The 22983-nt window shown below is 42.7% G+C and overlaps 1 protein-coding gene across 1 annotated transcript in view; it reads right to left on the minus strand.

Moving 5' to 3' along the window:
* UGCG (UDP-glucose ceramide glucosyltransferase) overlaps nucleotides 1–22770 on the minus strand; it is a 63990-nt gene extending 41220 nt beyond the window's left edge. Inside the window, exons 1-2 of the mRNA XM_089670947.1 lie at nucleotides 22237–22770; nucleotides 6020–6161 (exon numbers count right to left, since the gene is read on the minus strand). Coding sequence (XP_089527073.1) covers nucleotides 6020–6161; nucleotides 22237–22334 — 240 coding nt within the window. The 5' untranslated portion in view covers nucleotides 22335–22770. The remainder of the gene's footprint in view (nucleotides 1–6019; nucleotides 6162–22236) is intronic.
* Nucleotides 22771–22983: the final 213 nt, after the last annotated feature.

The following is a 22983-nucleotide window of genomic DNA, read 5'->3' on the forward strand; positions in this document are numbered from 1 at the left end:
CACATATGTGTGGGTGGTGCCGCTGCAGATCTGCATGAAAATCCGTGCACAGACCCACCCGCACAGAGGAATGCGGACCCGCAGACAGGTACTATTAGTTCTAATGGCATGCCGCCTGCACTGGAAAACACAACCGTACTGGGAACCGAGGTTCCCGCGTGGACTGTGTTTTCAGAAGTGCAGGTACTTCTTCCATGCGTGTCACGGGGCACGGGAGTCCATTCAAATGAACGGGCTCTCGTGCCTGCACATATGTGAACCAGGGGTAAAAGATAAGTTCATCTGTTTTAACATGTTACACCCGTATTCATGGTGTACAATGTTGCAAACGGACTGGCTCCAGCACCCCCCTGATCTCCCATTGTGATTGCTAGTGAGGGATCTTCTCCCCTTGCTAGCTGTCATTTTTTAAAAACGCATTTGTGCTGGGCTCTGCCTGCCCAGCCATGTCACTCATTCACAGTAATCTGTGCATGAGAACACTACAAATTCCAATAGCCTTTGTGGCTGTTGGCTTTTAGTTTTCAATGAACTACCACAGCGCTGTGGTAGTTCATTGAATCTTCCTGTCAGTAAGTATGTGCTTACCCATACAATGTACGGGCACACAGATACACTGACAAGTCTGCAGGAGACCTGCATGGACTAGCCTTCTACGGCGTAGTGTTGCTTGAAACTTGTACCTCAAAAAAAAAAAAAAAAAACCATGAACACCAGAAAAAGGCGTAATCCTCCCCAGTAACTAGTCTTCCATTGGCAAAAAAACCCCAGTGAAAATACAATGATACAAAAGTAATGCCTATCAAAATGTCCAGATGCTCAGCTCAATTTGGAATCCAGCTTCAGGGTAACATTCTGACCACCACTGTAAGGAAGGACATTCTTCCTACTGACCACCAATGGGAGTGAGAAAATTGCCACCTTTCAATTAAACTTAGCAGGGTTCTGAAAATTAATTCAGCTGTTCCTCTGGGTAAAAAAGGTCAAAAAAGGCTTTCAGAAGTTAAAAAATATAATAATAAAATTCTTTGCAGGAAAACCAAACAGGAAGAGTTTCATTGCAACTCATCATTTCCAGCCAAAAGAAATTTACATGTTAAAACCACTCTGTTAATCATCAACAGCTGCTTAAAAAACACACACCAAAACACTAGAACAATTAAAGCAGAACTAAACTCAATAATTTGTTTCACCAAGCAGTAAGGCTGGCCATACAGTTTCTTGTACAATTTTTTTTAGATACACTATATTGCCAAAAGTATTGGGACACCTCTCCAAATCATAGGATTCAGGTGTTCCAATCTCCTCCATGGCCACAGGTGTATAAAATCAAGCGCCTAGGCATGCAGACTGCGTCTACAAACATTTGTGAAAGAATGGGTAGCTCTCAGGAGCTCAGTGAATTCAAGTGTGGTACCATGATAGGTTGCCAACTGTGCAGTATAGCCGGCCATGCATGGGATCTTTTCTAAGAATTTTCGATCGAATTTCGCACCATTAGTGGGTAACAGAAACGGTCGATTTTCGTGTGACTATCGAATTTGAGTGATCGGGCATGTTGTAAATTTTTTGAAAAACGAACAAATTTTGAATCAATGATGGGAGAAATCGCACAAGAAATATAAGGCTGTGACCTGGAAAGGAAAGAAAATTCTTGGCCACGAAAATTCTTTTCTGTAGCCACATGAGGAGAAATTGGAGGCTTGGTTGGTTGAATTTCGTGGCACCATCGAATTACAAAATGCACAAAATTTCCTATTTTCTAAAGAAAAAGCTTTCAGAATTCGACCCGTGTATGGCCTGCAGATGTCCATCCATGAAATGTCCTTGCTACTAAGTATTCCACGGTCAACTGTTAGTGGAATCAGAACAAAGTGGAAGCAACTGAGAACAACAGCAACTCAGCCATGAAGTGGTAGGCCACGTAAAATGACAGAGTGGGGTCAGCACATGCTGAAGCGCACAGTGCGCTGAAATCGCCAAACTTCATGTGGTCTTCAGATTAGCACAACAACAGTGCATCGAGAGCTTCATGGAATGGGTTTCCATGGCCGAGCAGCTGCATCCAAGCCTTACATCACCAACTGCAATGCAAAGCGCCCGACGCAGTGGTGTAAAGCACGCTGCCACTGGCCTCTAGAGCACTGGGATGACAAAGCACGCTTCTCTGTCTAGCAATCTGATGGACGTGTCTGGGTTTGGCAGTTGCCAGGAGAACGGTACTTGCCTGACTGCATTGTGCCAAGTGTAAAGTTTGGTGGAGGAGGGGATTATGGTGTAGGGTTGTTTTTCAGGGGTTGGGCTTGGCCTCTTAGTTCCAGTGAAGGGAACTCTTAAGGCGTCAGCATACCAAGACATTTTGGACAATTTCATACTCCCAACTTTGTGGGAACAGTTTGGGGATGGCCTCTTCCTGTTCCAACATGAATGTGCACCAGTGCACAAAGCAAGGTCCATAAAGACATGGATTAACGAATTTGGGATGCAGTAACTTAACTGGCCTGCACAGAGTCCTGACCTCAACCCGACAGAACACCTTTGGGATGAATTATAGTGGAGACTGCGAGCCGAGCCAGGCCTTCTCGTCTGACATCAATGCCTGACCTCACAAATGCTCTTCTGAAAGAATGGTCAAACATTCCCATAGACACACTCCTAAACCTTGTGGACAGCCTTCCCAGAAGAGTTGAAGCTGTTATAGCTGCAAAGGGTGGGCCAACTCAATATTGAACACTATGGACTAAGACTGGGATGCCATTAAAGTATGTGTGCATGTAAAGGCAGGCGTCCCAATACTTTTGGCAATACAGTGTATACCAAAACCATATAACATGAGGTCAAATGTAAACACTTTCAATTTGTATGCAATCAGAAAGGCCCTTGAACTACATAGTTGAAGGTAAATCTAAAGGAAATTGAAGAAGAAAAGTGTATAATGTATGACCATCTTTACATTACAAGGCTTGCCTCTAGTGACACTAGAGCTGTAACAATTGCCAGTGTGCCTATGTCAATTCTCAAATAACTTTCAAGCCCTCAAATGGCTGGTATCAAAGCTGATCACATGTGCAGCATCATGGTACCTGTAGATCTAAACAGAAGCTGAGAAGCTCTCAGTAAGGAAATGCATTTTTTCTGCTTTTTATACAAAGAAAAGAAACATCAGATGTTTGGCTCTCCTCTGAAATAGGCATTAGAAAATCCATTTACACTATAAAATGCACAGCTATTTCCAGTACAATGAGTTCTCACCAGGCTACACAACACTAGTCACAGGAAGTAGATGTCCCACTATTTCTAAAATACAGTCTGCCATAACCACCTAAAACTCATTGGATGGCTGAGGTGCTTTATATTGGCCAATGCTGACACATTGTATCTATGAAAAAATTAAAAATGTTGAGAAAAAAAAAAAAAACCCTGCTCAACCCGTTTTTCAATCCTATTGCATCTATTAATCTGTTGCAATTCAATCACATATTGCAAATGATCTAGAATTGTAGTGCTAATGTCATACCAGAATTTGTCATACAGACGAACCAAGCATACTGTCACACACCAACGCGCTAATGTAATAAACTCAAGCTATGTTTTAGTATTTGCAACTGAAAGGGAACAAAAAATAACTTCATGAAATTGCAAATCCTATGCTGAAATTGAGCTGAAGTTGCAATATTGTAACAGATAGTCACAAAAAATAGATAGCCACATTGCAGTATAAAGTAGAGCAGCACAAGAAGGAATAGTTTGTGACTAAAGGACACATAAGGTTTCCTTTAAGTAGTTTGTGCCTAGCCATCTGTTGCAAAGCCAGAATGACAGTGTAAGGGCTCATGTACACTGCAGCTGATAAAGTCACATACAGGAGCTCTTCAGAGTTTTTTTCAGCAGCCCCTGAACTCTCCCTAATGTTTTCCTATGTGTCCATGTACACTATGTCATTTACAGGCAGTTGAGTTTACCAGCGTTTCAAACTCCAAATGCTTGTAAACGCAATTAACTGTTCCATGTCCAGAGCCTCTTTTCATCATCAGAAATGCATGCAAAGTGTTTTCCATGTATTAAAATGGACCTAGCACACCAGTGCAGTCAGTTACAGGTTTTGCGTGAAGGAACAAATGGTAGAATGTGCTTCATTATGCTCATGATGGGATCCATAGTGAATACAACCAGAAAAGACAGGTCATCTCAACACATACTGCTCTCTCTGCTTCTTCTCTCTCTATTTCTCTCAAAATTTCTAAAATAGTTAATTTTTTACTGTTTTTCAGTGCATTCTGGGCATTTGGAAGGTCTCCTGAGGTTATCTTTTAAAAGCACTTCTAAAGCAAAAGCACACAAATGCGGTATGCATACGCAGCAGCGTCAGTTTCCATCATTCAGAAGAGTTTTCTAAACACCCCATGTACATGAGCCCTTACTCTTTTGCAGCTTGATTCACAAATATAGATTTGTCCTCACCTCCCACTATAGGAAATCCATCAGGGAAGTGCAATACAAGCATTTGGTGTTGTAACTGCAACAATACTAAAAAAGGAGCTGGAAATTGTGAAGATCTTTTTTTCTAATAATACAAAAAGTATATGCAGCTTCAACTGCTTGCAACCATGCAAAACCAAAAAATAGCAGTTTTGCAGATGTCTATTAAAGCAGAGGAAACACCATTGACTACATGTGCCCCAGTGGTCAGTACACTCTGCACTGTACATTACATGCTTTAAATTTGTGTATCAGTGTTTCTTTACCAAACTCAGGGCTGTCAAGGACTACTAATTTTTATGCAATGTAGAATACATCAACAAGACCTGCAGTGACTTAAAGAATAACTCCTCTTTTGTTAAGAAAAAAAAATACACTCTAGGTGATCAACATACATTGGGAGGATTTCAACAAACATGGTTGCAGATTTCTACCAGTTTCTGCTCTGAAAGCATAGATGTTTGAGCATGTCCTCTGGAAACTGATTCTGAATAATAGGGCCTGGGTTCATTATAATCACCTGGTGCACCCAGTGTTCTTCTGAAAAAAAAATGTTGCAGTGTCTGCATCCCTATAGAAATATTTAGCCCAAAGGGAATATCTGACTTGCACCTCAGTGCAGTGAGCCAAACAAACAAAGCAGTAAATTACACTTACAATATGGCTTTTGTATCAACTGTATATGCTATATAGGTTTTATTTTTTGCCAAGAAAGTAGAGTTACCCTTTAATGATCCTAGCACATTAAAGTGTTCCTAAACCCACAACAGTAAAATCAGTCTGTATATGCAGTAAAGCATGCTTGTTATACTCACTGTGGAACCTAAGGGGTTAATCCTCTGCATTATGTAAAAATGTAGTTTGATCCTGACTTCTCTGATCCTCCCCTTCTTCCAGTGTCCCCCCCTCTTATCTCCTGAAAAGACATATTGTGTGGAGTCACTCTGCACATGCTCACTTTGCTGTGTATTGTTAGAGAGGTTTTTTTTTTTTTTTTCTTGGGAGAGTGCATGTGATCAGCATGGGACCAATCAGCACTGTCTAGACAGAGGTCAGGGGTCCTGCATCCTCCTAGAGGAGAATGAAAACTCCTCCGACAAGCTTTAACATGTACTCTACTGGGCACGGATTGAAGTCACAAGGCCGCTCTAACTGCTGATGAGAAAAGGTATTTAGCAGTTTATATTTACTAAAATAATTGCATTTCCATGTTGTGTGTACTGTGAGAGACCAGATGGAGTGAATGCAGGGTCCTGGGTTTAGTAACACTTTAAGAATATTGGAACCTGCTGGCAGGAATAAAGTTCTAGGACCTTTACATACAACAACAGCAGCTTTCTTTATCCTCTACCACCAGGCTGCATTACTTCCATGCAGCATTAGAGCGCCATTCCTATTGGTCTGACCAAAAGGAATGTGTGGAGGGTAGAAGCATGTGGAGGAAGTGTTTGGTATGGGATGACCACAGGGCCGCAAGTTCTTCAGTCGATACATGTCTGATGTATTTCATAAAACACAAAAGAAAAAAGTTCCCACATACTTTTGGATAATCCAGTTCAAAAAAGGTTTCTAAATTGTTGATGAGATTAGGATCCACACCCTTTAATGGTTTAAGAAGGGAAACCCCAGGAAGCTTGCTGTAAGGTTGCTTGTCAGATGCCTTCTTGTTAAGGTGTAGTCTCCTGTAATGATAGGAAAAAAAAACAGAAGAATGAATTCAGAATCAGTAGTTATAACAGTGTCATTTTTATCTTTGTCAATAGGGATTTATACTCCTTGTCAGAGCACTATCTAAGCACTGAACATACTGCAGATACAGGACCAAATGGCACCAACAGCACTTCTGTAATGAAGCTATAAATATCAAACACAACAACACAGGCGGCAAGACAGTGAGCAGCAGGTGTAATGGTTAGAGCATTGGTATTATGGCCAGCACTTTGATAGATTACACTTGCAGCATGATACTGTACATAACGAAATCAAGAGCAGATACGTCTAGAAAATTACATCTACAGAGTGCAATGGAAGGGTCATTTAAACATATTAAAAATTACAAAATGGCTTCTGTTGTAATTGCTGTGAGGTTTTTTTTTTATGAAAGTTGAGGTTCCCTTTAAGGAGGAAATGCATCATGGAGTTTGAACAACTCATATGGCTTTGTTGTACAATAAGAGAATCTTAAGTTCAATAACATAAAACACTGATGAATCCCATCATCTATCCAGTAAAACACAACATTAAACATTTCTAATGATACATTCTAGGCAGATATAAAGGATACACATTAATACAGCTGTGTAATCATTAATAAATCAGTTAATGCAGCTCTGTAATCATTAATACAGCAGTAAATGTATTTTTTAAATACAATCAGAGCAAGTACCTGAAACTGACCTGGTACCAGCCTCTTGCAATTCCTGTATATTAGAGCTGGGAGTGTGAGAGGAAGAAGCAGCATAGGGAGCCATTCAGGGTCATCTGATGACAAGAAGCATGATGATCGGAAAAGAAGGGAGAGTGACAGAGACATGGGTCTGTCACTGTATTACTTCACCTTTCACTGTCCAATCACAGGCTGGGGGCAGATCCCAAGATGACAGGAAGCATGATGATAGGAAAAGAAGGGAGAGTGACAGAGACATGGGCCTATCACTGTATTACTTCACCTTTCACTGTCCAATCACAGGCTGGGGGCAGATCCCAAGATGACAAGAAGCATGATGATAGGAAAAGAAGGGAGAGAGACAGAGACATGGGCCTATCACTGTATTACTTCACCTTTCACTGTCCAATCACAGGCTGGGGGCAGATCCCAAGATGACAAGAAGCATGATGATAGGAAAAGAAGGGAGAGAGACAGAGACATGGGCCTGTCGCTGTACTACTTCACCTTTCACTGTCCAATCACAGGCTGTGGGCAGATCCCAAGATGACAAGAATCATGATGATAGGAAAGGAAGGGAGAGTGACAGAGACATGAGCCTGTCACTGTACTACTTCACCTTTCACTGTCCAATCACAGGCTGAGGGCAGATCCCGTTCAAAGGAAGTGGGTTGAATGATCCTGTTTATCCCCTCACTTCCTGTCTCATAACAGGGGGATTTTATGCTTGTCACCAAAACTGGTGTCCCCATTGAAAGATTTTCCCGTTATTGTTCTGGGGACAACCTCCAATGTGTGACTCTTTCACAAAGAGAAGGTGAATCTCCCTAACCAGGGCACAGTCAGCAATAACATACAGGTATTATAAGCTCTCTCCAGTATAGCTAAAATTTTGCTTTTAGCTATACTTTAAAATTATTTCTGCATGATGTATGCAGAAATGTAGGAGGGGAAAAGTCCTCTTTACCTATTCTTAAGTTCCAAAGAGTTTAAGGCCTCAGGCACACAGGACACCAAAAACGCCACTTGTAAGGGTGTTTGACGGTTTTTATTTTTTGGGGTTTTTGCTGCCTCTACACACCCCTCTATGTTAGCCTATGTGTCCTTGTACAAAATCTTTTACAGGAGTTTAGAAGCAGGGGAAAAAGACGAAAAATAAAAAAGAGCCAGCACACTTAAGAGCGTTTTGCCACAAAAATCTGTCCGAAGCACCTAAAGCTTTAATTAATTCCAACATCCACAATATTATTTTAATGGAATGAATGAACACCCAAATGCTGGATGAGACTAAATCTGTTGTCAAAACACAACTTTAAGAGCATTCTTAACACTGCTTTTACCTCCCCTAGAGCATAGGCATTGGGGGGGGGGGGGGGGAACTTCCTGGTTTACATGAGGCCTAACTGATTAGATGTAAAGTAAAAAAAAATTAATAGAACTAAAAATCAGGTGGCATCTATTTACATTTTTTGAATACCTAGTTACATTTAAATAAAATGGTACAGTAGCGGTAAAGAAGCCTAAACATAACTAATACTTTGTATTAGGTTATAAAATTAATAAATGCCAATAGTGGTAGCAACATGGTGAGGTTTTCTTTTCCTCCTTCTCTTCTCCACCCACACAGAAAAAAAAACAAGGCATATCATTTTAAAGTAGGTCAAGAGGCCACAAAATGAACTAGAAAAAAAACCAAAAAGACCAAAAACACTTTCATTTGTAATATACAGTGCAAATTTACAGTAAATAACTACCTTACAAGTAAAAACCAAGTAATGCGTTTGGATCCATACACTTCAAGGCTAATCAATATTTTCCTATTAAACCCAACTTCACATACAGTGTGCTTGACTTTTTTTTTTTTTAATCAAAGTGCAACACAATTAATTTTCAGTTGTCTCTTCATCTGTCTAAACTTTATTGTGTGAAGGACCGGTACGATTTTGGTGCCCCCCTCACCCTGGCGGCAGCCCACCAAGTCCAATACTTACCTATGTTCCCATTTCAGCAATCTTCATTGTGTAGTCCTGCCCGCATCCAAACAGCCTTTCTTCAGAAAGTACCCATGGCCCGATTCATTCCTATGAGGCGCTATACTCATGGTGGAAGCCTCCAGAAGTCCTTCTGAGTACAGCACTCCTCTCACAAAAATGAATAGGACCACATCAAGCATGAGCAGAATGGTTTCAAAAGAAAGATTGTACAGTTTAAGGCATAGTCGCACAGTGGAGATTAGATGTTCGATTCAACTACCTGCCTGGAGTTTGCATGTTCTCCACGTGCCTGTATGGGTTTCCTTCAGGTACTCCTGTTTCCTCCAACACTCCAAAGACATGCTCGTAGGTTAATTGGTTCCTGTATAAAATTGGTCCTAGTATGTGTATGAGTTATGGACCTAAAATTGTTCCTTGAGGGCAGGGACTGATGTGTGTGTGTAAATTAACAGCGCTATACAAATACCTATAATAAATAAATGTTTTAAACACTTTTTTAATATATATTTAAAAAATAATTAAATGTATTTTAAAAAGCAACTGTTGTATGTACTTGAATTTAACTTAGCATTTTCAGCTCTTTGCGATCCCCCTGTACAGCAGAGCTCAGACAGAGATGAGAAGCAGGAGGAACCAGACATTACTGCAGGAACCTGATAATAGCAAAACAGAGCAGATAAATGAGCTTATCAGTCTGCTGCTTCTCTTTCAATGTCCAGTTACATGTTTGGGGGCAGGGACAATGGCTGGATGTATTACAAGACAGCAGTAGAAAATTGTCAGATCTTCAGGCTGTGCAGTGTGACAGGGCTATGTAAAATTTTGGAATAAAAGGCAAATCATTGGGCAGTTAAAACAATTCCCTAAAATAGATTTTATCGTTTGCCTGAAGTTCAACTTTATTGCAGTCAAAATCTGGCCAAGAGACACAACTGTCACAGTCCACTCTGCCACACAGAAGAACTTAAAACTTTCTAGCTGTTAATGTGCCTGCTTAACCAAGGACTGGAATGATCAGAAACTCTATTAAGAAAACTGCCTTTGCTAGTGACTGCTAGTCCCATGATAACACACTAGTAATTGCCTTGAGCCTTCATGTGAGAACTCACTGAACATCAGCAGAATGAGGCAATTAAAAAAGCACTACTAGAGGAAGCAAATGCCTAGAGCTAGAACTGTATCGCTAATGGCAGGTGCTGCATAGAGAAACAAAGCTCCATGACAAAGATCTATTGCACTTCACATTACATATTTACCTTTACTTGATAAAGATCTATGGGTTATAAAGCAGCTAACTCAGGAGCAACCACCATCCCTAAGCAGCTCAAATGACAAAATGTAATGACTTCTACGAAAGAGAAAGTGGTCATTTAAACAAGATTTGAGCACTGCAGAAGTCTGCTGATTGGGCGATGGGTTAAAGCAGAACTCCAGTAAGGCCTGGTTCACACCTATGCATGTTCCAATCTGCTGCGAGAAACAAAATGTCCCTGACCCCATTCAAAAACACAGTGGCTGAAAATGCACAGATGTGAACATGTCCCATAGGAAACCATGTTTAATGGACTGTAGTAAGTTTCTGAAAAACGCAAAAAGCACTGAAAAATGCATAGGTTTGAACCAGGCCAAAAAGTTTTTTTTGTCCATAGAGCACCAGCCACATAATTTACCACTAATAAAGTGTAATCCATGTTCTGCTGGTTACTATGATAATTCTCCTTCCACTGACCCTGATAATTCTCCTTCCATTGACCCTGGATACACAACACAGTGGTGATCATCCGATGCTGCAGGAGTTAACAGCTGGGGAATCAGCACCTCACCTTCCCATTCTGGTCTCATCATCCATTCACAAAACTCCTAACATTCCTCTCCCAGAATGCAAGATGTTCTATGAAGGGGAAAACCTGTCATTCATCCACCCCTCTTCTTCCAATACACAATAAATTTACTGAATGATTCAAGAGTAAAGATTATGCCAATGGGCAACACCACCCAGTTCTTTCAGGGGAATAATTTCCAAGAAGCTGGACGGAAAAAATTCAAACAGTGACTGCAGCTAATCAGATGGAGATACTCTTCCATATTCTGACACCTGTAGGCTGTCAGGATACAATAGGTGACAGAGGGAGATTAGGCTTTTAACTTAGAAGGGAAATCTATGCATTTTGCTTTTTTAGCCCCCTGGGGTGTTTATGACCAACTTTACTCAAGTGAACAATCTCACCTTCTTAAGACAACCCCGTTCGCTTTAATACCTTACAAGTTACAGACATGGAAAAAGAAAGCAGCAAGTAAAGCCCAAACTCTAGCTCTGCATGTCTGCTCCAGTTCATGAACTTAGAAAGTACTAAAGTTACTGAATTAACCAGTCAGGCTCCTAGCATTTATTTCAAAAAGGGGACAGTCCACATTTTGTTTAGCATTTTGTGTGGCAGCCCACATTTTGTTTAGCTTGGGCTCCCTGATCAATAAAGAACCCTGGTGCTATAAAGTAACCTTTAGCATTCTTTTATAAATCAGCTCATTCATATGCTCATGCCATGCTGCTGAGATCCGATTGTCTGCAACCTTCATTCTTCTATGGCTGGCCATGCATTACACAATTCTCTTGTACAATTTTTCTTTAGATTTACCAAAAACATAATATGGAGGTCAAACAAACACTTTCAATTTGTATGCAATCAGGCAGCCCCTTGCACTACATAGTTGGAGGTAAATCTAACGGAAATTGAAGAAGAAAAGTGTATAATGTATGACCAGCTTTACATTACAAGGCTTGCCTCTAGTGACACTAGAGCTGTAACAATTGCCAGTGTGCCTATGTCAATTCTCAAATAACTTTCAAGCCCTCAAATGGCTGGTGTCAAAGCTGATCACATGTGCAGTATCATAAACAATTGTAAACAAGCATTGTAAACAAAAATCAATACAAGCTTTCAGAAGAGCAAGTCACTACCTATAACAGGTATGAGTGCAAATATTTCTGATGTGTCTCAGTCATCTACTAGTACTATAAAGACCTCAAAGTAACTATACCGGTTTTCAATTTTAATGTTATTTAATTTTTTTTAAACACAATTCTGATTTATCCGACTTCCCACCCTGCATGATCTGATTGCGGTTCCCTGCACCTTTCTCCTGTGAGCTTGATGATGCCCTACTGGCTGCAAGAACTTGATGCCAAGGGCGCACCAGTGCTGGAGAAGAGAAGAGTATCTTGCCTGTCACTTAAACATCCAGACGTCTATTAAAAAAAAAAAAAGTGTTGGGGGAAGGGAGGTGAGAGTGGAATTGTGCAAATGCAGGCACATTGGACTTTCTGCATTGTGGTTATCAGTATTGATAATGTTGGACAGCAAATGAAATAGCAGCATCCTTGCGGCTAATCTACCATTCCCTGCTATACAATACTGGGACATGTTAAAGTGGTTGTAAAGGCTCAAGGGTTTTTTTACCTTTATGCATTCTATGCATGAACATAAATAACCTTCTGTATGTAGCAGCCCCACAATTTTTACCTGAGCCCCATCCCTATCTAGCTCTCTGGGGACTCTTCCTCCTCATTGGCTGAGACAGCAGTGGAAGCCACTGGGATGCTGCCGTGTTGTGGCTCTGTGTGTGAACAGACACACAGAGCAGCAGCTCAGAAGTAAGCCTGCTTGGGTGCCCCCATAGCAAGTTGCTTGCTCTGGGGGCACTCAGCAAGAGGGAGTGGCTAGGAGCGCCAACAAAACCACTGCACAAAGCAAATAAGTATAATACATTTGTGTTTTTATTTTATTTTTTTAATAGCCTAGAATATCACTTTAAGAAACCAGCATTTGCCTTGAAAGAATCTGTCCTTTTATGCTTTAAAACAGGGGTGTCAAACTGGCGGCGCTCCATGCCTCTACCTTTGGGAGTCATGCTTCTAACTGTCAGTCTTGCAATGACTTATGGGACTTGTTTGGCAACAGCTGGAGGGCTGCCAGTTTGACACCTGTGCTTTAAAAGAAGTGTGGGAATTAAAAACAAAAAAAAAAACCTCACATCCTCACATAGGTGGATGCAGCATAGATCGGATTCTCCATCTGTCCCCCGCCGCTTGATCGTTCAGTTCTCGGTTTTCACTGAGCAGAGAGTCGGTGAGTGTCAGTCTCTGGCTCTCTGCTCTACCCCTCCAGCACTCACTGGAGCTGTGGACTGTGGAGGGTCTGGGAGCAGCTAGCCCAGATTCTCAGCAGTGTGCTGCGAGGCTGAACCAGCTGCTGGTCAGGCATCTCTGTAGATCCCAACATTAAATTTGGGGTCTCTCCAAAGCCTGGACTAGCTGTCAGCTGAATACGGTTCACAGGAATGCAGAACTAAGTGCACTCTAGTGACCTACAGGAGGAGGATGAGGACCAAAAGAGCTTTGGCCTTACTTCTCCTGGCTCAGCCTCTCCTTCGCTGAGAGGCTGATCAGGTGCTGCTCCAGACTCTGGGGTTGATTCCAACTTTGAAGTCGGGATCTTTCCCCAGCCTGGACTGGCTGAGTGACGTCAGCTGACATCACACTTCAGTCCGCTGTCAGCTAAAAACAAGTCAAAAGGAGTACAGAACGAACTGCACTCCTGTGATCCACAGACGTACAGCCAAACAAATTTTGGGATTTTTTTTTTTAAAGTCTGAACTCCAGAGAAAACAAAAATCCTCTTTTGCTATTGGACTTCCCTCACACTTCACAAGTCAAATGTAAACAAACATAATCATGTATGTGACATTTGTGTCTTTTTTTTCCTTATTAGGTCTCATTTTTTACGGCTTCCAAACACCCCTCCATGCACACAGCATTTTAGAAGCTTTTAGTGGCAAGGGGCATTTACCAGCTTGAAAAAGAACCCAAAGCCAGTGCGTCCAGAAGCAGCAGCATTTTGGCAGAAAAAAAAAGCACTTAAGCATTCATTTATTTCCATGGCCAGAATAAATTATTATTCGAGACAATGAAAAGAACACCCAAGTGCTTGACACCTGTAAACATGCCTAAAAACTCGTAAAAGCGCTAAACAATTTTACAAGCATGAGGCATTTTTTGTGCCAAAACACTACTGCCAAGAGCACTTGTCAAAAGGATGACTAGTTTCAGAGATACAGGCAACTGAAGTTACACTCTCCTATTCTTCTAAAAATTGAGCTTTACTCCACTTTTAATATAATGTGGGAGCCTGAATAATGGGGCAACACAGAGATGGGACCAACAACAGCTTTTATGGGAAAGGCTGAAATTTGCATACAACTTTCTGTCTAACTCCAGATCTACAAATTGATTTGCCAAGAATTTTTTTTTTCTTTTGTAAAGGTAAACTCTGTTTATGTACCCATTTCATGTTCAGTTGGAAAAGACCCACTCGTGGTAGATTCACTTACTAATAACATATATATAAAAATAAAAGAGGAATGAAAAAAAATGGAGGTGCTATGGCATTCAAGATGTTTTCTAATCTGAGAATTGACACCAAAGGAAACCAGGGAGCTATAACAGTGTAGGATCCAGGATCTAATACATGTTTAAATATAAGATAGTCAGCAAATCTTTGCTGTATGGACAATAAATTGGAAATGTGTTTTGGCCTGAATCTCATCCCAATTCAGCTAGGAGTCAATGCTTGATGAGCCTTTGAAAGTGTTTTTTTTTTTTTTTTTTTTTTTATAACTTTAGCAAAAGAGAAAGCATTGTTTGAGATCTGCTAAAACAGAAAAGGAGCAAGGTTCAAGGAAAGCTGGCAAGTGATCTTTGGCATTTTCTCAAATGAATAGGCAAATCTCTAGGAGAATAATACAGCTCAGCTGCTGCTGAGGTCACTAGATTAAAAATCCTGTGATAAAATCATACTGCAGAAAATCTTGCTGTACCTAAAGTTTGGGACACCTAAGAGATAGTTTTTGAACATGTGCAAGGCAGCAAGGCACAAGAGCACATGACACCAATGATCTCATTAATGCTACTACTGTAGATCCACTGGGATATGGAGGAGTCACCAAAGAGCAGAACAGATGTGGCTTGCTCAATTGGTAGTTTAGTGATTTGTGCAGACAATATAGGTGGTAACCTTTTTGCACCAGTTGTCCTTGGATACTGCTGACAATACCCAAGGAAGCCTTCCTCCCTTAATTATATTAGGTTGACAGTTGCTGGGCAACAAAACCCCATGTCTGGTATGTACTAGACACATTAAACCAAACTGAGATCGTTTGCTTTCTGTACCTAAGATTTAAGTATGTTTTACCATAATCCTTATTCTTTTTTTTTTTTTTTTTTTTTTTTTTTACAAACATGAAACATTTAGCCTGGAGTCATACTTCTGTGGTGCAGCATATCGCATGTAATTCGCACAGGAACCGCACCACATTCCTGTGCAAATCACATGCGAATTTTGTGCGGTGCAATTTGACCATACATTATGTATGGCTCAAATCGCACTGCATTCACTTCAAAAAGGTGTGGGACCCTTTTTTGTCCGCACTAGAATTGGATCACATAGGTATTCATACCTATGTGATCTGATCCTAAACATCGCACCACGTTTTGCAAACTGGTTTCGGGGTGTTAACTTAACATACACACCCGCAGTGGTTCGTATGAACGGGCTGCAATTATAATGCGGTGCGGAATTCGCTGCAAATTCCGCACTGCATCAGTGTGAACCCAAGCTTGCAGGCTCTCAGCGTGATAACCAACTCAGGTTTTAATTAAAATGCACTATAAGAAAATATTTACTTGCATGAAATGGATAACTCACCTTACTATAGCTGTGCAGGAGACATGTGAAGTTTACTCCAATTCTTGTGAAACAATTGACAAACATCTCCAACTAATATAAATACACCAGATAATGTACCATGACAAATACAACCATAGCAATATACCCGATGCCTATACATTATTTTAAATGCTTATCAAACTGCAAGCTTCAGAAACATAACCTTCACCAAGCGACTATCAGTACTACAACCTTCACCAAGCGACTATCAGTACTACAACCTTCACCAAGCGACTATCAGCCGCTTGGTGAAGGTTGAAGTTCTGATAGTCGCTTGGTGAAGTTTGTAGTACTGATAGTCGCTTGGTGAAGGTTGTAGTACTGATAGCCGCTTGGTGAAGGTTGAAGTTCTATCAGTACTACAACCTTCACCAAGCGACTATCAGTACTACAAACTTCACCAAGCGACTAGCAGAACTTCAACCTTCACCAAGCGACTGGCAGAACTTCAACCTTCACCAAGCGACTGGCAGAACTTCAACCTTCACCAAGCGACTGGCAGAACTTCAACCTTCACCAAGAGACTAGCAGAACTTCAACCTTCACCAAGAGACTAGCAGAACTTCAACCTTCACCAAGAGACTAGCAGAACTTCAACCTTCACCAAGAGACTAGCAGAACTTCAACCTTCACCAAGAGACTAGCAGAACTTCAACCTTCACCAAGAGACTAGCAGAACTTCAACCTTCACCAAGAGACTAGCAGAACTTCAACCTTCACCAAGAGACTAGCAGAACTTCAACCTTCACCAAGTAATTATCAGAACTTCAACCTTCACCAAGTAATTATGAGAACTTCAACCTTCACCAAGCGACTATCAGAACTTCAACCTTCACCAAGTAATTATCAGAACTACAACCTTCACCAAGTAATTATCAGAACTACAACCTTCACCAAGTAATTATCAGAACTACAACCTTCACCAAGTAATTATCAGAACTACAACCTTCACCAAGTAATTATCAGAACTACAACCGACGATCACAGACTGATGCAAAATTAAAATAGAACTAAAAAAAGGTAAAACTTTTTTTTCTTTAGTTTTGGATAGATTGAACCCCTGTCAGTTTTTATTGCAGTCTGTGCCCCAATTAGAGAGATTCACCCTTTCTATTTGTCCTGTATACCATTATCATTGAAAGTGAAAGCCAAAAGAAAACCCCTAAGTTTTGGTTGTCACTAGAAGAGTAGTAGAGGGGAAATCTTCCAATGGGGACACTAGTTCTGGTGACCCAAGGAATTCCTTTAATTTTCAGAGATTTCCTCTCACTTCCTGTTTGGCTATGGGAAAGGAAGTGAAGGGACATCTCCTCAATGGGACACAGATAGCAAAAATAAAACTGGCAGGGGTTATAACCCTCAGTTACTCTATCCCAAATGCTGGGAAAAAAAAAAAAAAAAAAAGTTTAGCTCTACTTTAAATCTGAAAAAAAAAAAGTTTTGCTTTGGACAGTATAGGTAAAGCTTACGCACTTGCCAATGGAAATATGCATATATGTATCAACATGGCGGGTGGACTTTACCACCAGGCTGCTGCATATATGGTTACATAAAGCATTGCTATTCTATGCTGAGAGTGTGCTTGCTCAGCACAGACAGCATGATAACTGAGCGAGCTGGTCAACAGCTCTTGGTCACCATTTACGATTAGAAGCTGGGACAGGTGACATTTTAACATTTTCCCCATCACTTTCCCAGTCCAAAAGACAATGGTAACTTGGGTAAATAGAGAAGGAGAATATTCCCAGTGGGGATGCGGGCAGCAATAATAACCGGGCAGGGTTGCTATGCCTTCTTCACCCTATTCAAAACAAATGGCTTTAGGCACATAAAAGCTTAAAGTCAAACTCCTGCAACTAGACAAAATTGAGACTTGCCATGGGCCACATAAACTGGACAGGTTAAACTCACTGAGTCTAGGGGGAGATGAAAAAGCTGTAACATTTTACAAAATCCTGCCCCAGCTTGCTTTAGCACTCTTCTTCTTCCTGGGCTGTGGACCATCCCTCTGGATCATCACATGCAATGTTGGTCTATTACCTGCACTGTACGTGAAGGAGGCAAGAGTGCGACCATGGCCAGGAACCCCTTAGGAGAGCAAGCTTCGCAGTACCAGTGGCACCACCGAAAGGACCCTGCTGGAGTGAGGAATAAAGTATTGCTTCTTATACCTGCAGCCCTATACTGAACAATTCATTAACCCCTTGCAGTGCAGGAGGGCCCACTGCAAGGATACATTCCGACTAATGCCTAGTACACGAGATAGGAAAATTGGACGAAAAATACCGCTTTCAAAGTGATCATCCAATAATCTGATCATTATTACACAGCTTTTGAGAGCTGATCATGACAGTTCATGTGAAATTATCCGAAGGGACAAGAATGATAATTGTTCTTGTACAATACCAGAACAATTTTCTTTTAATCAGTACAGTATTCGTCCGTAAAAAAAAAAATTGAGTGATTAAGACCATGTTCAGAAACAAAAAAAAAAAAAAATACTTTACAATACATGACATTGCTTCTGAAGTTGTATTCTATTGTATGAGAATTTTCATAACTTTAGTATCCTCTTCTTTGTTTTATTTGAAACTAGCATACAAAAAGAAAAAGACGATCATTCATCTGATGTTCTCATTGTGTGTGTGTAGATTTTATTCCTATTAAAGGTTAAGCTCTCCTTTAACAAAATAAATACACACATTGTGCAGGAAGAAAATGTGCAGTTTTTTCACCACACGAGCCTGCAATGTACTGCACTCATGATCAGTGGATTGATTACGAGTGCAATGTCAGGCTTCTGCAAACTCTTCCTCCAGCTACCTGCCCATACCTATGTACAGCCTTTCAATTGGAGAGCTGGAGGAACTGTCAATGAACCATGAGTACGCTGATTACCAGCAGATGGGGACTTGTAGTTCATTCATTCTAACATTTCAAATGTGATGGCAGCTGCAGGGGAGAAGAACCTACATGTAGATTGTAAGCTCCAAGGAACAGGGCCCTCCTAACCCTCTTGTATTGAACTGTATTGTCTCCCGTTATATTGTAAAGCGCTGAGTAAACTGTTGGCACTATACAAATCCTGTATTATGATAATAATAATGTAACATGTTGCTAAGGTGGAGTTAGTCTTTAAACCAATTTTGTGAACAGGTTTATAAACGATTCTATGGCTACAGGATACTAGATCTAAACAGATCTTAATCCACCACCACAGATCCTGTGAAATATGGAATGGAAAGCGGCAATTTAAAACAATGAAAGGCAACACGACATGGACTACATTTACATGATATCCCCACAGCACGCTCCTAACTTGCCACAAACTATTGCAATAAAATGTCATGTGATCTGCTGATGCAGTACAAAGTTTAATCATCTTATTGTAGCAATTTCTTCTTCAAAGTGAGCAAAGAGTAAAAGTTAATTATGCATTATCATGGGAGACCATAATGAGCTAAAACTAGGATACTCAGCAATTCTGCATAACTTAGACACCAACAACACATTTATTATGCTGAAATAACATTGCAGCAAGTCTATTACACACATTAGTCTTAGAATGTACATTGGAGCCACCACATCCTTCTTTTCAAAGCCCGCATACTGGAAACTAGGTAGCCTCAGCAATGTTAGTAATGTGTGCTGAATATTCTGCAGTCTGGTGTATCTGGCTCTTTTCTGCTCATCAAAACACTTTTGACCACAAACAGATTTTGAAATGTCAAAGTCATAGATGACAAGTAATCCAGGCACATTGGTTGCATTCAGTTGTAATACAAATCATAGGATTTCATCCCTTCTACTGGAATATTCCCTTTCAAACAGTAACGATACATGGTATGCACTTAAAAATGTGTGGTATCAACAAAGCTATAAATGGCCATCCAAATCGGGGTAAAAGAAGGCCTAGATGTTCCTGTTTCTAAACTGCTTGAGCAGACACTTCAAATGTCAATAGCAGCAGCATGACAGCAAGAAAATACTCCTTCCCCCTTCCTGTAAGCAGCTTCTTCCTCTTGCCATTCTCAAAAATCCATACCATTCAAAGCAGCACGGCTATCAATAGCACATTTGTCCATACATCCACTGTAGGGATATCCATGTTAAAGCACATACTACACAATTAATGACAGCCACATGTCTGTCTATACACTGGTACTGTGCAAAGCCAGTCATAGAAGCCGGCTACACTTGCATTGCATTGACATGAGATGTACAGGCTCATATACTTGTCAAAATTGCTTCGGTGAGTTGTCAGGCAAAGAATGATCCATCAGCCTAGCCCACCTATCAAGGATTGCTCCATTTAGCAGCCCCTGGCCTGCCTCTGAAGCACAGTGGAGGAAGGACACGGTTTTAGCAGGTTTTCACTGAAAATCAGATGGAATGATTTACCAGCACTGCATTGTATAGTTAGGAGCAGATGTGAGATGATCAGATCCAGTTTGTTAGAGCAATCATTCTCAGAGTTCGGTAGAATGCAAGGGTTTGAGCTGTGACTGACTATCCTCCCATCTGATGGTGCCTGCATAGTTCCAGGGTCAACACCAACAATCAGATGCAGCATGACCTCAATGGGGGGCATCCCTCCACCTGACAACCAATGAAAGGGGGTCTTCAATCCTCCACCTGATGACCACCAATGCTTGGGGAGGCAACTCCTCCACCTGACCACCAATGAACGGGGGCATTCCTCCACCTGATCACCAATGAACAGGGGGCACTGACCTGACCACCAATTAACAGGGGGCACTTTCTTTGACCTGACCACCAATGGACGGGGGAGGGGCGCATCCTTTGACCTGACCACCAATGGACGGGGGAGGGGCGCATCCTTTGACCTGACCACCAATGGACGGGGGAGGGGCGCATCCTTTGACCTGACCACCAATGGACGGGGGAGGGGCGCATCCTTTGACCTGACCACCAATGGACGGGGGAGGGGCACATCCTTTGACCTGACCACCAATGGACGGGGGAGGGGCACATCCTTTGACCTGACCACCAATGGACGGGGGAGGGGCACATCCTTTGACCTGACCACCAATGGACGGGGGAGGGGCACATCCTTTGACCTGACCACCAATGGACGGGGGAGGGGCACATCCTTTGACCTGACCACCAATGGACGGGGGAGGGGCACATCCTTTGACCTGACCACCAATGGACGGGGGAGGGGCACATCCTTTGACCTGACCACCAATGGACGGGGGAGGGGCACATCCTTTGACCTGACCACCAATGGACGGGGGAGGGGCACATCCTTTGACCTGACCACCAATAGAAGGGGGAGGGGCACATCCTTTGACCTGACAACCAATAAACCGAGGGGGGGGGCACCTTCTTTAACCTGACCACCAATGAATGGAGAGGGGACACTTTCTTTGACCTGACCACCAATGAATGGAGAGGGGACACTTTCTTTGACCTGACCACCAATGAATGGGGAGGGGACACTTTCTTTGACCTGACCACCAATGAATGGGGAGGGGACACTTTCTTTGACCTGACCACCAATGAATGGGGAGGGGACACTTTCTTTGACCTGACCACCAATGAATGGGGAGGGGATACTTTCTCTGACCTGACCACCAATGAATGGGGAGGGGACACTTTCTTTGACCCGACAACCAATGAATGGGGGGGGACACTTTCTATGACCTGAGCACCAATGATTGGGGGAAAGGGGACACTTTCTTTGACGGACCACCAATGAATGGGGGGGAGGGGGGCACTTTCTTTGACCTGACCACCAATGAATCGGGGGAGGGAGGCACTTTCTTTGACCTGACCACCAATGAATGGGGGGGGGGGGGGGGACACTTTCTTTGACCCGACAAGCAATGAATGGGGAGGGGACACTTTCTTTGACCTGACCACCAATGAATGGGGAGGGGACACTTTCTTTGACCTGACCACCAATGAATGGGGAGGGGACACTTTCTTTGACCTGACCACCAATGAATGGGGAGGGGATACTTTCTCTGACCTGACCACCAATGAATGGGGAGGGGACACTTTCTTTGCCCGACAACCAATGAATGGGGAGGGGACACTTTCTATGACCTGAGCACCAATGATTGGGGGAAAGGGGGCACTTTCTTTGACGGACCACCAATGAATGGGGGGGAGGGGGGCACTTTCTTTGACCTGACCACCAATGAATCGGGGGAGGGGGGCACTTTCTTTGACCTGACCACCAATGAATGGGGGGGGGGGGGGCACTTTCTTTGAACTGACCACCAATGGAATGGGGAAACATTCTTCCATCTGACCACCAATAAAAGGAAGGCATTCTTCCTATAGGCCACCAACATAGGAGGCGTTCCTCTGACTGGCCACCAATGAAGGGGGCGTTCCTATGACTAGTGAGCAGTGAAGTGGTTTGTACAAGGTGTCCCGGAGATGTGAACATTTTTGCAGGTAAGGTGTGCTGTAGAAGCTGGAGGGTATATAGTAGAGATGACAGAAGCCCAGGAAGATCAGACCTATATGATCGGTAGGGATGGGGTGACATACCCTGTGCAGACTCTCAGGGGGTGTGATCCCTCCCTCTGACACCCAGATAGATGCTGATGTGATTACTCACGTGTAAATAATGGATAAGAAATGCATGAACCATAAGACGAAGAAGAGAACGACGCCGAAGATGGCGAGTCCCTGCAGGGCCAGATCCAGGACGGCCATAACCGGGAGAGATGACACCGAGCACTATGAAGATCTCCTCCTCCTGCTTGTCTCCTGTGTGGGCGAGTGGTGGTTCGGCGTCCGGGCAGACCAGTGACAAGTGTCAGCGATGCCTCACACAGCACGACATGGACGCAGCGGGCTCTGGAGCGGAAGAGTGAAGCAGTGTGTAGGTGTCCCTGGCTCCTCCGCCTCCCTCAATCCCTCAGTGAACGGCCTGTGTGGAGCTCGCCGCCTCAAGCAGCACTATCTCCGAGAACACCAAGAGCTGGAAGTGACACCGGCGCAAGAGCGGCACCCCTGCTCAACCACCCTTCTCCGCCAGACACGTAGCCACGCCTCCCTGCACACTCCACGCCCACCCCATGTCCGGCTCACTCACTCATCAGCACCACGACAATTCCGAGCACACCCGTGTTGTCCCCCTACGTCAGCCACGCCCATCTTGACTACAAGGCGGCCAGTCCCCCAGCAGGGAAGCCCCTCCTCTTACGCAGCATGCAGCAGGTTGAGGGCGGTACCCCCGGCGGAGGTGACACACTATCAGTGAAACTGTCAATCAGCCGCGGTGACATCACCGGGGGGGCGGGCTAAATGTGAGGAACGTGTCATATGGGGATGTCGTCATTGTCCTAAGGGCACGGAGAGG

The sequence above is a fragment of the Staurois parvus genome, unplaced genomic scaffold, assembly GCF_062004578.1.
Source record: "Staurois parvus isolate SC_StPar_1 unplaced genomic scaffold, SC_StPar_1.0 ptg000096l, whole genome shotgun sequence".
NCBI classification, from domain to species: domain Eukaryota; kingdom Metazoa; phylum Chordata; class Amphibia; order Anura; family Ranidae; genus Staurois; species Staurois parvus.